The sequence below is a fragment of the Scomber japonicus genome, chromosome 17, assembly GCF_027409825.1.
Source record: "Scomber japonicus isolate fScoJap1 chromosome 17, fScoJap1.pri, whole genome shotgun sequence".
Classification (NCBI taxonomy): Eukaryota; Metazoa; Chordata; class Actinopteri; order Scombriformes; family Scombridae; genus Scomber; species Scomber japonicus.
This window is the reverse complement of record NC_070594.1, coordinates 19,310,349-19,325,305: the sequence shown is the minus strand read 5'-3', so window position 1 is coordinate 19,325,305 and position 14,957 is coordinate 19,310,349. Positions and strand designations below refer to the sequence as shown.

General features: G+C 40.5%; 1 protein-coding gene across 1 annotated transcript in view; it reads left to right on the top strand.

Annotated features, from left to right (window-relative positions):
• Nucleotides 1–14,957, top strand: part of otofa (otoferlin a) — a 75,660-nt gene that overhangs the window by 53,848 nt on the left and 6,855 nt on the right. Inside the window, exons 18-43 of the mRNA XM_053336698.1 lie at nucleotides 424–532; nucleotides 765–951; nucleotides 1,188–1,308; nucleotides 1,549–1,649; nucleotides 1,880–1,970; nucleotides 2,741–2,857; nucleotides 3,036–3,188; nucleotides 3,676–3,868; nucleotides 4,275–4,399; nucleotides 4,566–4,700; nucleotides 5,410–5,571; nucleotides 6,704–6,823; nucleotides 6,902–7,063; nucleotides 7,256–7,418; nucleotides 8,113–8,183; nucleotides 8,384–8,413; nucleotides 8,535–8,672; nucleotides 8,762–8,887; nucleotides 10,842–10,976; nucleotides 11,073–11,210; nucleotides 11,304–11,431; nucleotides 11,961–12,131; nucleotides 12,397–12,565; nucleotides 13,935–14,069; nucleotides 14,148–14,236; nucleotides 14,469–14,567. Coding sequence (XP_053192673.1) covers nucleotides 424–532; nucleotides 765–951; nucleotides 1,188–1,308; nucleotides 1,549–1,649; nucleotides 1,880–1,970; nucleotides 2,741–2,857; nucleotides 3,036–3,188; nucleotides 3,676–3,868; nucleotides 4,275–4,399; nucleotides 4,566–4,700; nucleotides 5,410–5,571; nucleotides 6,704–6,823; nucleotides 6,902–7,063; nucleotides 7,256–7,418; nucleotides 8,113–8,183; nucleotides 8,384–8,413; nucleotides 8,535–8,672; nucleotides 8,762–8,887; nucleotides 10,842–10,976; nucleotides 11,073–11,210; nucleotides 11,304–11,431; nucleotides 11,961–12,131; nucleotides 12,397–12,565; nucleotides 13,935–14,069; nucleotides 14,148–14,236; nucleotides 14,469–14,567 — 3,368 coding nt within the window. The remainder of the gene's footprint in view (nucleotides 1–423; nucleotides 533–764; nucleotides 952–1,187; nucleotides 1,309–1,548; nucleotides 1,650–1,879; nucleotides 1,971–2,740; nucleotides 2,858–3,035; nucleotides 3,189–3,675; nucleotides 3,869–4,274; nucleotides 4,400–4,565; nucleotides 4,701–5,409; nucleotides 5,572–6,703; nucleotides 6,824–6,901; nucleotides 7,064–7,255; nucleotides 7,419–8,112; nucleotides 8,184–8,383; nucleotides 8,414–8,534; nucleotides 8,673–8,761; nucleotides 8,888–10,841; nucleotides 10,977–11,072; nucleotides 11,211–11,303; nucleotides 11,432–11,960; nucleotides 12,132–12,396; nucleotides 12,566–13,934; nucleotides 14,070–14,147; nucleotides 14,237–14,468; nucleotides 14,568–14,957) is intronic.

The following is a 14,957-nucleotide window of genomic DNA, read 5'->3' as shown; positions in this document are numbered from 1 at the left end:
CTACAAGTGTTAGTTTTGACCTCTTTAGCTAGTGTATAGACCCACATATACTGGTGTGTAATAAATCTGACAAGCTGGTGTTGTGGATTTAAGTTGCAAATGGGCCAAGATGTTTTGACTGCTAAATTGGTAATAATGCTACATTTTAAAAGAATAATGGTCAATTATTAATATTTATATTGTTAATAACCCCATGAATAAATGAGTGTAGAACACCTGAAAACATGGTGGGATGTTAAATTACTAATTGAATGTATAGTAAGTCAATAATTCAGAGAGTAGCCATGTAAAATTTATGTCCATATTAAATTACAGAAATGAGCATCTGCAGTAATTCTTCCACAGACAATACACCATAATAAATGCACTTCCAAAAACAAATGTTTTCCTTTGTCTTTATTGCCGTTCTCCTCTCTCCCTCAGAGCGCCACAGGGAAAATAGAGGAGTTCTTCCTCTTTGGTTCCTTTCTGGAGGCCACCATGATTGACAGGAAGATTGGTGACAAGCCAATTACTTTTGAAATCACAATCGGTAAATCAGCTTTTTGTATTTCATATTTTTGATATCAAAATGCATTTCAGACAAAGGTTTAATGTTTAACAGAATGGATATATTTGGAATTATCTCACATGTTTAGATAATAAACTTCACAAGTTGCTGATATCATACTGGAAGTGACAGTGTACAGAATTCTTAGCCACTGTATCCATGCACACTCCTTAACAACTCCTTAACAACGTGGGATGCTATTTCCCTCTGACAGGTAACTATGGCAACCAAATAGATGGCGTAAGCAAGCCATCATCAGCAAAGAAAAAGAAGAAAGATGGAGAAAATGAAGAGGAGGAGAGCGAGCTCATCCAGAACTCCAGTGAGGATGAAGCAGACGAGGACGGGGACCTGGTCTCGGTCTCCTCCACTCCTCTCATGAGACCTGTCATCACTGACAGGTCAGGGGGTCAAGGGTCACAAAGGGCAAGGTTAAGGGTGCTTGGTTTATGTATTGCTAATTTTGTTTTAATATATTGAAAACCTAGGTCAACCCTTTTCAGGTAATAAAAACCATTACAGTTATAAGAAATAGTACATCAGTAAAGATAGACTATCTTTAAAAAGTATTTGTTCAATCCTTCACACATTCAGTTTATGCACAACATTTCAGAGTCTCTTCATTTGAACTTTACAGGAATTACTTCCATCTTCCCTACTTTGAAAAGAAGCCATGTGTCTACATCAAGAGCTGGTGGCAGGACCAAAGAAGAAGACTTTACAACTCCAACATGATGGACAAGATCGCTGATAAGCTGGTCAGTATGCAAGCTTCCTGTGCAAGCGTAAGTGATGTAAACCCCAACAGCCTTGGTCTATATCAAGAGCTCACATTTCTGTCTGTAGATATTGTATACATATACGTGTGTGACAATGCATGGTGGTATGTGTAGATAAGCATAGTTTTCCATTTAAAATCGATGTTTTGGTTATAAACGTTTGAGTACTAACAGAACCTCTTTTTGTGCTAAGCTTTAGTGTGTTTTGTGTTTTGGCAGGAAGAGGGTTTGAATGATGTTCAGGAGGTCATTAAGACAGAGAAGGCCTTTCCAGAGCGTCGACTCAGGGGAGTGGTGGAGGAGCTCAGCATTGGCTGCAGGCAAGCTACATAATAATAATAATTTGTCATAGTGTATCCAAACTGGAATTGTGACTCAGAGGACATTACTCATACTGGAGTTTCTCATGATATTGAGAGATGCAAATTAAAATTATAAGGACAAATTAAATGTATGTTTTGATTACATAGTATGACACATGCAAATATAAATATATGCTTACAAGCCACTATTATGTTTTTGATCTTCTCTATTTTCTGGTCCTTTCCAGTCGGTTTGTGACTCTTGCTAACAAGGATTTGAACCAGGCAGGCAGAACCAAGCTGGATCGAGAACGGCTCAAGTCCTGCATGAGAGAGCTGGTATGATTTCTTTTTTCAAATAAAGAAAGTAAACAGCTGTGATTAATGGCATCAACCCAGCTGCTATTCAGTTAGTACTTTTAGTGCTTTGTTGTGTAAAATCCCTGTGAAGGCCAAGCAAGGAAAACCATTTCTGAAATACTTATTTATATTCTCTTATAACAAAGCTTTGCATACATCTGCATGCTTTTTACATACTAACTCACCCTCAAAGTTTGTTTTACCTTTCCTTTGATTTATGATTGTATTAGATTATTTTAAAAGTTAGATTTTGATTTGCCTCAAAAGGAAATTCAAAATGAATGCAAAGTATGATGCTCTGATAATAGAAGAGAATGTTATATCATGAATATGTCTGTATTAGAGCAGGTACGGTTTAATACAGTATGTATTAACAGTGTTTATCATACACACTTTGAAAGAAACTATATTGGTTACTCACCTATACCTGCATGGCAGCACTGTGAGGTAATGAAAACACTAAGCATGGCAGTACCAATTATCAGTTGGTAACTAGCTTTAGTATCAGTCATTTATATGCAGTTTTAAAATGAGATTCTCTTTGAACCTACACTTTTTTATGTTTTTATATTGTGAAGAAAACCCACTTATACAGTTGGTTGTATTGAATGTGAACTGAGACCATGTGTGTGTGTGTGTGTGTGTGTGTGTGTGTGTGTGTGTGTGTGTGTGTGTGTGTGTGTGTGTGTGTGTGTACGATGAGCTGTAAGGTGAACTAAGCTTCATTCTCACACCCTGTCCTCCTGCAGGACAGCATGGGTCAGCAAGCCAGGCAGATTCGGACGCAGGTGAAGAAAAACACAGTCAGAGACAAACTCAAACTGGTGCAAAACTTCCTGCAGAGGCTCCGCTTCCTTGCTGATGAGGTAATAATTTAACCTTATGTGACCTTATTGTGTGCTCACACTGCATCCAAACTGTGAATCACATTTCACACATGCAGAATTAATAGTATATACACATCCCTTTCTGTTGAATAATGACATTGCTGATTGCATATCAATTATATAATCACAAGTGATGTCATATATTTATCTTGTCCAGCCACAGCACAGTATCCCAGATGTTTTTGTCTGGATGATGAGCAACAACAAGCGCATTGCTTATGCCCGGATTCCTTCCAAAGATATCCTGTACTCCATAGTGGATGAGGAAACAGGAAAGGACTGTGGTAAAGTCAAAGCTGTCTTTCTCAAGGTATCTTTTTCTCAGCCTTTGTAAGCATGTGTCACATTCAAAGACACTTTGATGATTCTCATGGTGCAATCATGGGTTGAGCAAGATCCAAGATCTCTACTTATTCTCATCACCTGACATTGCTGCCTTGATCAGTAGTAGTTAGTAGTTAGTGAATAGTCGTGATACAAGATAAAACACTGACAACTATAATGTTTATAATATGCTTGTACATGACAGCTGCCTAGAGTGAAGGTTGAAAATCAATAAGGTGGCTTCTGAATATTTAAGCTTTGGGTCTTGTTGCAACATTGTCTGCATAATGTGTATTGATTGACTCACTGTAACGGTACCACAGAGAAGATGTGCTATGTGCTTAATATTGAGCCCTCTGGGCCAAGAGCATTCACTATTCAGCCAGTACTAAGAATCAACAAGTGAATGTGGTTTGTTGAATGGAAGTCTTAATAATTAATCACTTAATGGCTGGTCTAATCTTTGTCCACAGCTGCCTGGTAAAAAGGGCTTTGGTCATGCAGGCTGGACCGTTCAGGCTAAGCTGGAGTTGTATCTGTGGCTGGGCCTGAACAAGCAAAGGAAGGACTTCCTTAATGGTCTGCCTAATGGTTTTGAAGAGGTCAAAGCTGCTAAAATGAGCCCTGGTCTTCAGTCTGTCCCCCCTGTCAGCCTTGTCTATGACAGTAAGTACACGCCAGAAACTCCAGAGCGGCAACACCTAAGCGGCTGAGCCTGCACCAGCTCTGTATGTGGCAGATAGCTTGGTGGTAAACATCTCTTCACTTCAAGTAACAGTTCCCATTCACCATAGTCTTTTGCCTTTATTTATTGTTCAGCGTCAAGCTTTACATTTGCATTTAAGTTTTAAATGCAAATTTAAGTTTAAGTTTTAAATGCAAATGAAGCAATCACACAGACAAACTCACATTAGACCTTTGCTGATTGTCTATTGACTTGCTTTGTGGTTTACTTTTCTAACTTCAATATAAGATTGCTCACAAAGGGAACTGATTGGGATGTGATGTGTGTGTGTGTGTGTGTGTGTGTGTGTGTGTTTGTGTGTGTTTGCTTGCGTGTGTGCCCAAACAGTGAAGCAAGTCTTCCAACTGAGAGCGCACATGTACCAGGCCCGCAGTCTCTTTGCAGCTGACAGCAGTGGCCTTTCAGACCCCTTTGCAAGGGTCTTCTTCTCTACGCACAGCCAGGTCACTGAGGTAAGACTCTCAATGTGTGTGCATTAGTGAATTTGTGTGTGTGTGTGTGTGTGTGTGTGTGTGTGTGTGTGTGTGTGTGTGTGTGTGTGTGTGTCTGTGTGTGCTTGTATGACAACAAGCGAGACAAACAGAAAGTAAACTGAGTTGATGTGTGTGTGTGCTGCAGGTTCTGAGCGAGACTCTCTGCCCCACATGGGACCAGCTGCTGGTGTTTGATGATGTGGAGCTGTTTGGGGAGGCCAGCGAGCTAAGAGACGATCCACCAATAATTGTAGTTGAAATCTATGACCAGGACACGGTGGTAGGATTCTTCTCTATTAAATGAAGGACTATAGATGCATTAATCCTTGTTAGTCCATTTTAAATGATTTGGTTTGTGCCAATAAATCTAACAGTGCTTTGCTTTTCCATCCCTCATGTTCTGACCGTCTGCCCATCCCTACTTCACTCATCCACCTTGTCTCTTACTTGAACTCTGCTCTTGAACCTTGCTGAACAGAGTGTAAAAACATTAGTATTATAGAAGCTGTGTTGAGGTTCTAATAGCTGTTCATACCTGACAGCTGATGTAATTTGAATTGTTTGGTTCATTTAGCTCCTGGAAAGTTTGGAAACGTGCATGTACCTCCTCCACCAGTCAGATTGCAATGTGTATTAAGAGCATCTGCAGCAGTATTGGCTGTAATAGTAGTGGTGGTGCAGTGCAGGCAATCTGTCTCATAATACTCGTTTTTGGAAAATGCTTTTATGCACATCTCTATTTAATGACTGCACCTCTTTTTGTTCACATTACACTGCAATCATCAGTTTGTTAATTTGGGAGTTATAAGGCTTTTTCTGTTTACAAGCTTTTCATACTCATACTCTCCATTATTGTAACCTTCGACCATTTTGACCAATACTGACATCAAGTGGCTACCATAGAAACTGCACCTCCCACACCCTTGTCTAACTCCCTTCCCTTGTTCCATGACTGTCCCACCTGCCCTCTGTCATGATGTGATGCTCAGGGCAAGGCAGAGTTCATAGGTCGGACGTTTGCAAAGCCCACCATCAAGATGTGTGATGAGCACTATGGCCCTCCGAGGTTCCCGCCACAGTTGGAGTACTACCAGATTTACAGAGGGAACTGCACTGCCGGGGAACTGCTGGCTGCCTTTGAGCTGCTACAGGTAACAGTCTGAGAACGCTGAAGGACTTTCAGTGCTTTAATAATATGAAGCATGCACAAAAGGAAATGGTGGGAAAAAATCCAAAATACAGGTTTTCTTTCTCTCTGTCATTTATTGTGCACATTTATCTTCATTTAAAACTCATCTTATGCTCTTTGCCTGTTTTCACAACCTTTTTTTACATTATTTTTGTACTGCCTGCATATGGCATCATCACATACCTTTTTTACTTTATTCTCCTTGTGGTGAACTTTATCACCCTCTGAGTGAGAAGAATGGATTCATTTAAGACCAAGTCAACGCTCTTTTTGGTTTTCTTTATTGCCAATAGTGGAGACAGAACTCTATCAATTTGAGGTTGCTGAAGGTGTCCCTGGTCAAACTGGAGCCTCATTCTGTCTGTCTCTGCGTGCTCTCTGTTTGCACAATCTTTTTATACTGAAGTTACACCCCACAAATGCATACGTCCAAAGCATGAACACAGGACACAATCAATTACTTGTTTATGTTCCCATGATCCAATACCTCCTGATGTTAATTACCATTATATAGAATGGTACCATTATACAGGATGGTATCAGCTGTCCTCCTGTCTCTCGGGCTATTATGAACGGAGGTTCATATCAAGTTTACACAGACCGTTATATAAACTATAATATAGGCCTACACACAAAACTTTAAGAAATACATAATACATTGATCTGTAGCAGAAAATACACTACATCCTACATATTTGTTTTTCCTTCTCTTTCGTGTGAAATATCCATTTCTCCCTCTTGTGCCTTCCTCCTGCTGCTTACAGATACCTTTCGATACGGAGGAGATTAGGCGAGCTCTGATAGCTGTCCATAACTTTGCTGTTCCTCAAATAAAGGTGCTATTTTCTTTTCATTCTCTCTTTTCATCCTATGTGTCTTACTCTTGGGGTTTCTCTGTCGTCAGTGTTTGTATTGCAATTACTGTGTCAACATGACATTAACCGTCTGAGTCCTCTGCACTTCTTCAATGTTGTTATACTAAGCAAAGAAAGATTAATATTTAGGGCTGTAGAAAACAAATGTATCACAGTGCTGAAGTCACAGAAATATTGCAACCTGCCCAGATTTATATCCCCTCTCTCCTCCTGTATCAGATTGGTCAAGGAGGGAGAGCTGACCTTCCTCCCATTGAGGGACAGACAGACTCAGAGCGTGGACCGATTCTCCCTGTGCCACTGGGCATCCGGCCCATCCTGAGTCGCTACCGCATAGAGGTAAGATTTTAACTGCCACCTCTGTGTTTTGATTTTTTATGGATCCTATTCCCTTACTGCTGTTTCGCTCTGGTTCAGGTTTTGTTTTGGGGCTTAAGGGACCTAAAGAGGATTAACTTGGCCCAGGTGGATCGTCCCCGTGTGGATATCGAGTGTGCAGGTAGAGGTGTTCAATCTGCCCTCATCCAGAACTACAAGAAAAACCCCAATTTCAGCACTCTGGTCAAGTGGTTTGAGGTGGTGAGTACATATTTAATTTATGTCATTAAAAAGCCTGACCTTAGACATGTCCAGTTGTTTTTTGTAAACCAATCAGGCTCCCCAAGAACCAAATGTTGTCTTTGATTTATTGCTTTAAACATTATTGAAATCTTTTGGAAGTTTAGGTTTAGCTTAGCATGAGTCCTCTGACAAGTTTTATCTTGTCATCAGGACTTGCCAGAGAATGAGCTTCTACACCCTCCACTTAATATCCGAGTGGTAGACTGCCGTGCATTTGGCCGTTACATCCTGGTTGGGTCCCATGCTGTCAGCAGCCTGAGGCGTTTCATCTACAGTGCCCCAGACAAGACCTCCAGCAACTGGGCCACAGCAGGTGCTTTACATCTTATGAGGGACCATATCCATTACTTCAAGAGGGCCCTATATATTTTGTTTTTCTACCATTCTTTATGCAGGGGAAATCTTTGCTGAGAGCTATGCTTACTCACAGTTGTTGAATACTTCATCCATAGAGGACATTTTAATGTCTCTACAGTGTCAAGTGTATTATTATTTATTAATGCAATGCCATTAAGACTGAAAGCCTTTTATAATTTAGAAATATTCATATAATATTTCAAATCATACAAAAGGCAATCTTGTGTGAATTTCTTTTTCAGTTCTGAGTTTTCTCTTATTCTGAAAAAAAGGTGTAGGTTCTTACCAGATATGGGTAAAACCATGTCTGAAGATATTTCTTAGATTTTGTTTTAACCTGTGTGGAGTGTTTATAAAATTTTAAACAAAGCATACTGTGTTTCAAGAAAGGTTAAAACAAACTTCTTCACTAACTTTCTTCACTAACTTGACTGATTTCTCTGCTTGCTTTGTACTTACGTCATCTCTCCACCTTTTCTCTTTCTCTCGCATGTCTTTGGCTGTCCTGTCCCTTACTGCCACCTGTTGTGTTTTACCTTCCGAACTCGCTCCAGCTAAGCTCATGAATGGCTACATGGTCCTAGCAAATGGCGGCTGCCAGCCTCGCTCCTCACCCAGCCTTTCCTCCCGCACTTTCTCTCGCCCCGCAGGTGACATCATGGTCAACATGGACTCAGAGGCTGGGGTCCGAAAAATGGACACAGTTGTCAAGTTAGATGCTGTAAGTTTGATAGTAGTATGTTGATGCACAGTAGAGCAATGCCTGCTAATTTCTATAGTAAACTGTGTGTGTTTATATGTGTAAGATGTGCAAGTGAAGCACTGCTTTGCTTCTGCTTCTGGAAATATGCTACTCATGCCTGTGTGATCCTCTGTATGTATTAACCCCTGTGTTGTTTTATGTGACACCCCCTGTCATAGACGTCTGACGCTGTAGTAAAAGTTGACATGGTAAGTAATCGCTTCAATAGAAATATAGCAATATAGATATGCACTGTAGATATCTGTTGCCTCGTTGTGAATAAAAACTGAGCTACAGAGAATCACTTTAGTGTCTAAACTGTTTCAACAGACTGAAGAAGAGAGCGATAAAGACAAGAAGAAGAAGAAGAAGAAGAAGAAGGGAGGGGTGGAAGAAGAAGAAGAGACAGATGAGAGTGTACTGGACTGGTGGTCCAAATATTTTGCTTCTATCGAGACACTGAAGGAGGTTTGTCTATTGTGTTGTATTTTAATCCACTTTAGTCTAGTAAAGTCTAGATCATATCACATGTTTGCCCTCAACAATTTTCTCTGCAGACCCTCAGAGCCCAGGAGGCGGCTCAGGCAGAGGCGGAGGAGAGAGAAGACCTGGAGATAGCAGCAGAAGCAGCAGGTATTGAACAACAAATCAACCGGGCTGCCTGCCAGCAAGCCGATATGTCTGCAACTTTCATTTCTTTTTAAAGGGTATAGTCAACAATATTGCATTTATTCTGCAAGAATCATCATTCTCCTGACTATTTTCAATAATTCTCAGGTGTTTCATGCATTTTTACTTGATAGCTTTGAGGATGAAGAGAATGAATTCTGTTATGTATTCTACTCTCCCAGAGAAGTCTGCAAGAAAATTCTTATGAGAAAGAAAACTTTAAATTAAATATCATTCTTTGTCTATGTGAGGCAGATCATGCAGATGTAGCATACAGTGTGTGTTTCATCCCAGGTCTTCACTCCCACTTAACCATTCTCCATCCCTGCTATGAACATACTCGAACATCATCACATTCATGACCACTTCATATATCAGCATGACCTCCCAGCTCTGCAGCACACATGAAAGTTGGCTAAAGTCAAATCACTGACTGCACATGAACTGTTTACCATCAGGCAGCAATCTATAAACATAACTCTGATCTGAAGATGCTGACTCTAAAAAATGGAATTGACAAATTCATTGTTAAACTTTGGTTTTGTCTGTAAACAAAAGACATGTTGTATCAGCAAAAGTTTATCATTCAAATGAATGGGTAGGTGTGTCCAAACATATGAAACATAATGTTTTTTTTACATACTTAATAAGACCACATAAGACAATGATTTACTGACAACATTGTTCTTACATTTAAAAAATGGTGCAATGGTGTTGCACTACCATTAAGTTGGGGGACTCAAAAGATGATGGACAGATGTTGACAAAATTGGACAAGATGTAAGGTCAAGATATCCTGATTTTAAGTCCCAAGTATGGGTCAGACTCCATACATGCTGGATTTTACAATGACCGTCATGAAACCCAAAAGCATCTGTTAAGCTTGGAGCCAAATCTGAGAAAACCCTGATAGCATTTTGGGTTATTTTTTTCAAATATTTTTTCAAACTCTGTTATACAATTGTTTAAATCAATGCATTGAAAAGTTTGTAAGTACACCAGGAGTTTATTAAAATAAACACTTACCTGATGGCTTTTACTCGGCTGCTACTGCTAAAGCTGTAAACATTGTCGAAATATCGCGCGGTCACTGAAATACTGTGATCTCGCGAGACACCCGCACAGCACATCTAGAGATCTGTGCATGATCGCACGATATTTCGACGATGTTTACAGCTTTAGCAGTAGCAGCAGAGTAAAAGCCATCAGGTAAGAGTTGATTTTAAGTACACTCCTGGTGTACTTATAAACTTTTCATTGCATCGATTTATGAGTAAAGACCCTATTTGTACTACTGTAGAAGTTTGATAACAATCCAGGCATTATTAGTGGGGTAATTTACGAGATACACTGGTGGTCCTGTTAACACCTGTACTAAGCCATTCAGCTAATAGCTCTAACGCCACTATTTTGCGACCAAATGAAAAAAAAACGGCTGAGGCGCTGATTAGATAGACCTCATGGTGCATATGACGCTAGGTCGAAATTACGTCGAACCATCGCTTTAATATACATTTAAAATGTCTTTTGTTTTGGGACTGTTGTGCTGTGAGAGTTCAGTAAACAGCAAATGGTTACATTTACAAGATGCATTTGGGGGAATGTGTTCCATTTATAAGCACACCTGTCAACTTTCATGTTGAGTGCTGCATGCAAACGCTGCCTCCCTCCTCATGAGTCCAACCCTGCGGTGTTCATCTCCATCTCCACTCACCCCCCCCTCCCCTGGTCAGATATCAAACCTGATGACCTTCTTCTGAAAGGCTCCAAGATAAGAGAGGGAAAGGGAAAAGAGAAGAAGAGCTCCAAGGACAAAAAAAAGGCTCAAGCTATGGATGGACCCGAAAAACGACCAGTTAAAGCAAGAGTGGATGAGTTGATGGTGAGTGTATCGTTCACACTCAGTCAAATATGAACCAGCACACACTAACGTTTCATAGACATACTTTGTGTTGGTGACCTATGCAGGTGTACAACAAGGAGCTGGAGAGTGAGTATGGTGACTTTGAGGACTGGCTTCACACTTTCAACCTCTACAGAGGAAAAGCTGGGGATGCCGATGAACAGGCTATGGATGATGACAGAATTGTTGGAAGATACAAGGTGGGAGTAAAACAACAAGTGCATCTCTGTCCATGCCAGCTGACCGAAAATATGAATACGCCTCATCTGTGACCTGTTTGTTTTTCTGTGACTCAGGGATCCTTATGTATGTACAAACTACCCCTGTCAGAGGAGATCACAAGAGAGGCAGGATTTGATCCTAACATGGGCATGTTCCAGAGCATTCCTCATAACGATCCAATCAATGTCCTCGTTCGTGTCTATGTGGTCAGGGTAAGTGACATCCTCTCTATTTAGATCTATACTTCGGTTAAAATGATCAATCTCTCCTAATCTGTCCTGTTCTGTTTTATTCCTCCACTTCAGGCCACAGATCTTCATCCTGCTGATATCAATGGAAAGGCTGATCCGTACGTTGTCATCAAGCTGGGCAAGTCAGAGGTCAAGGACAAAGAGAACTACATCTCCAAACAACTCAATCCTGTGTTTGGCAAGTGGGTAGAGATAAACCATCTATTTATTTAGTTTAACACTTTGTAGTCATGTGTTGGTAGTTCAAGAGAAAAGTCTATGAAACTTATTTCAAGCAGGAAAAAAGGCAGAAAAAATCTAAATAATTCTCAAATGCTTCAGTCAGATTAATGAAACATAGCAGCAGTCATTCAAAGAGCGTTGTCCTGATATTTTTGTGCTACAATATTTTGAAACTAAACCTGAATCTTGATGCTCCCTCATACACATACATACAGTATACAGTATACATATCTTAAAGGGACATGTGCTTTTCCTGTTATTTTTATACTGTTATGATATCAGATGGTTTAAAGTTCCAAAACCTGAAACCTAAAAATGCTCCCTCCATGTCAAAAGCTCAGGCTCTGAACGCTTTGTTTGAAATGTTACCTCGAGGATTTTTTTTTAACTGTAAATGAAAATAAAAGTAAAGACCTAGTATTATGCATGACATGTCCCCTTTAATTCCCTTATTTTTCTGATTGTCTTCCACTTTTCCTTCCTGCGCAGATCATTTGACATTGAAGCTACGTTCCCCATGGAGTCCATGCTAACAGTGTCTGTGTATGACTGGGACCTGGTGGGCACAGATGACCTGATTGGAGAGACAAAGATTGATCTGGAGAATCGTTTCTACAGCAAATACAGAGCTACCTGTGGCATTTCATCCAACTACTCTGTGTGAGCATCTGTGTCTTATCTTTTACATGATTAAGTGATTGGTTTAGTTACAGTTTGACCATATGAAACTCAACACTTTTATTGTTAGTAATGTTTGAAATGTTGTGTAATTTGACAAGAGTTTAAAGTAAGATTTATAACAGAAATGTAATCTCAAAATCCTTAATTTGACTGAATTCATGTGTACTTTATGAATCATAACTTACACTTAATCCAACACTTCAGAAGTATAAATATTCTTTTTCTTATTATCTTTTTATGTTAGCCATGGGTACAATGTCTGGCGTGATCCTATGAAGCCCACTCAGGTCTTGGCGAAACTGTGTAAGGACGGCAAGATTGATGGACCTCATTATGGTCCTGGAGGAAAAGTGAAGGTGGCAAGCCGCATCTTCACAGGGCCAACAGAAATCGAGGATGAAAACGGTAAGGAAGTGTTCTTCTAAATTCATGACAATAATTTAAAGGCACTTCATAAAGGATTTTAAACATCACTATTTCACCCTCAAAACTGTGATATTGTACACAAAAAACAATTTCTTTATGCTTTGACATAATAAAACATATTTCCTGTTAAATTCAACCCATTTTCACAAGGAGAGAGCACACTAAGCTCCACTGAATGATTTCAATTGTACCAGATCGGCTGAAGGCTCTTGACCCCAGGGTGGTTAAATTGGCAGATGGGGCAGAGAGCTGGTTAGCAGAGGAGGATCGGAGAGTTCGAATAAGTTCAGAGAGGTATGATGGTGCCAGGTTGTGAAGGATCTTGAACGTGAGGAGTAGAATCTTAAAGTCAATGTGGGGTTTGATAGGGAGCCAATGTAACCTGTCCAGGAGGATGTCATGAGAAACGGTGTCGAAAGCTGCGCTCAGGTCGAGGAGAACCAGAATGGAGAGAAGTCCAGAGTCAGATGCCTTCAGGAGATCACTGGTGATTTTCACTAGGGCTGTCTCAGTGCTGTGGAGGGGAAGGAAACCAGACTGAAATTGTTCATAGTGATTGTTGTCAGACAGACGGGGGCGGATCTGAGCAGTTCTTTCTAATTTTTTGGAGAGAAATGGCAAGTTTGAAATGGGACGGAAGTTGTTCAAGTCATTCGGATCGGCGCCAGGTTTCTTCACTGTTGGTGTTATTGCAGCAATCTTTAGTGATTATGGAACAAAACCAGCAGTCAGTGAGGAATGAATGATGTCAGTTATTAATGAGGACAGGGCAGGTAGGCAGACTTTTACCAGGTGTGTAGGTAGGGAGTCTAACTGGCACGCTGATGACTTGGATTTATGAATGAGACCAGTTATTTCGGAGACAGTTGGTAGTATGAAGCTGGCGAACAGTGAGCTGAAGGAAGATGTAGGCCAAGAGTGCAGAGAGGATGCAGAGTTATTTGTAGCAGTCAGTGTCTGGTGGATATTTTCAATTTTGGCATTGAAGAAGGTCATGAAGGTATCACACTGTGAAACTGTGAGTAAGTGAGGTGGTAGAGCATCAGGTGGTTTCACAATATTGTTGAGGGTTGAGAATAGGGGTCTAGTGTTCCCATCAGCTGTCCTGATTAAGGTTGTGTAGTATGTGGTCTTGGTTGAGGAAAGAGCATCCTTGTATTGAAGTATGTGATTATAACACATTTCTTTGTGAACTGCAAGGCTGGTTTTTACATAAAGGCGCTCCAAATGAAATGCCAATTCTATATGCTTCTGTGTGTGTTGATCACATAATTTATGCTTTGTGATGTTTTGCTAACATTAGCTTTCCCTTTCTCTCTATCTTCTCTTGGTTATGTCGATCTCACAGGTCTGAAGAAGCAAACCGAAGAGCATTTAGCTTTGACGGTGCTGAACCACTGGGAGGAGATCCCACGGGTGGGTTGCAAACTGGTACCTGAACACGTGGAGACCAGACCTCTGCTGAACCCTGACAAACCTGGCATCGAACAGGTAGGAAAGAGACACTTTATCTCAAGACCTCAAACCAATCAATGTGAAAGTTACTAAACTGTGTCATTTTATTCAAAGGGGCGCATTGAGATGTGGGTGGATATGTTTCCTATGGACATGCCTGCACCTGGACCTGCAATTGACATATCACCACGGAAACCAAAGAGGTAGGTCTGCCTGGTAGTTAAAAGAAAAAGATTCTTTCTGATAAAAGCATACATTTTAATGCAAATCTTTGGTAAAATATTTATTGCTTTGTCTAAAGTTCTTCAGTTCTTTCAACAGAATTTGTAGTTTAATCCTCAGGTTAAACAATGGTGAGTCTATTTGAATAGTTAGCTCTCTATTTACTGTCAAGTGTAAGTCCAACTATGTGTTCCTTCCTCCCCCCCTTACCAGATATGAGCTCAGGGTGATTATTTGGAATACAGACGAAGTAATACTGGAGGACGATGATTACTTCACTGGGGAAAAGTCCAGTGACATATTTGTCAGGGGGTAGGTACAGCGGGATGCGGTGGACAAGCCTCGTCCCGTGGGTGTGAGCTGTGTGTGGTTTTGTTTTGCAGTTAACCATTATTTTTTTTGTTTTGTTTCCATTTTTTCCTTGTGCGTGTTTGTTGTGTCATTTGTTGTGCGTCTGTCTTTGTGTTTGTGGTGTGTCTCCTGTCTGTCTGTCGTCCTCTCTCTCTTCTCTGGTCAATGCTCTGCTGATGTCTAGCTTTGAGCTTCGTGTTGTTATTTGGAACACTGATGACGTAATTCTAGAGGACGATGCTTTCATGACAGGAGAGAAGATGTCTGACATCTATGTCAGGGGGTAAAACACACGATTCCATCGCATGGCTCGTACAACTACCCTCCCTTCCTTCCTCCTGAAGCCCTTGA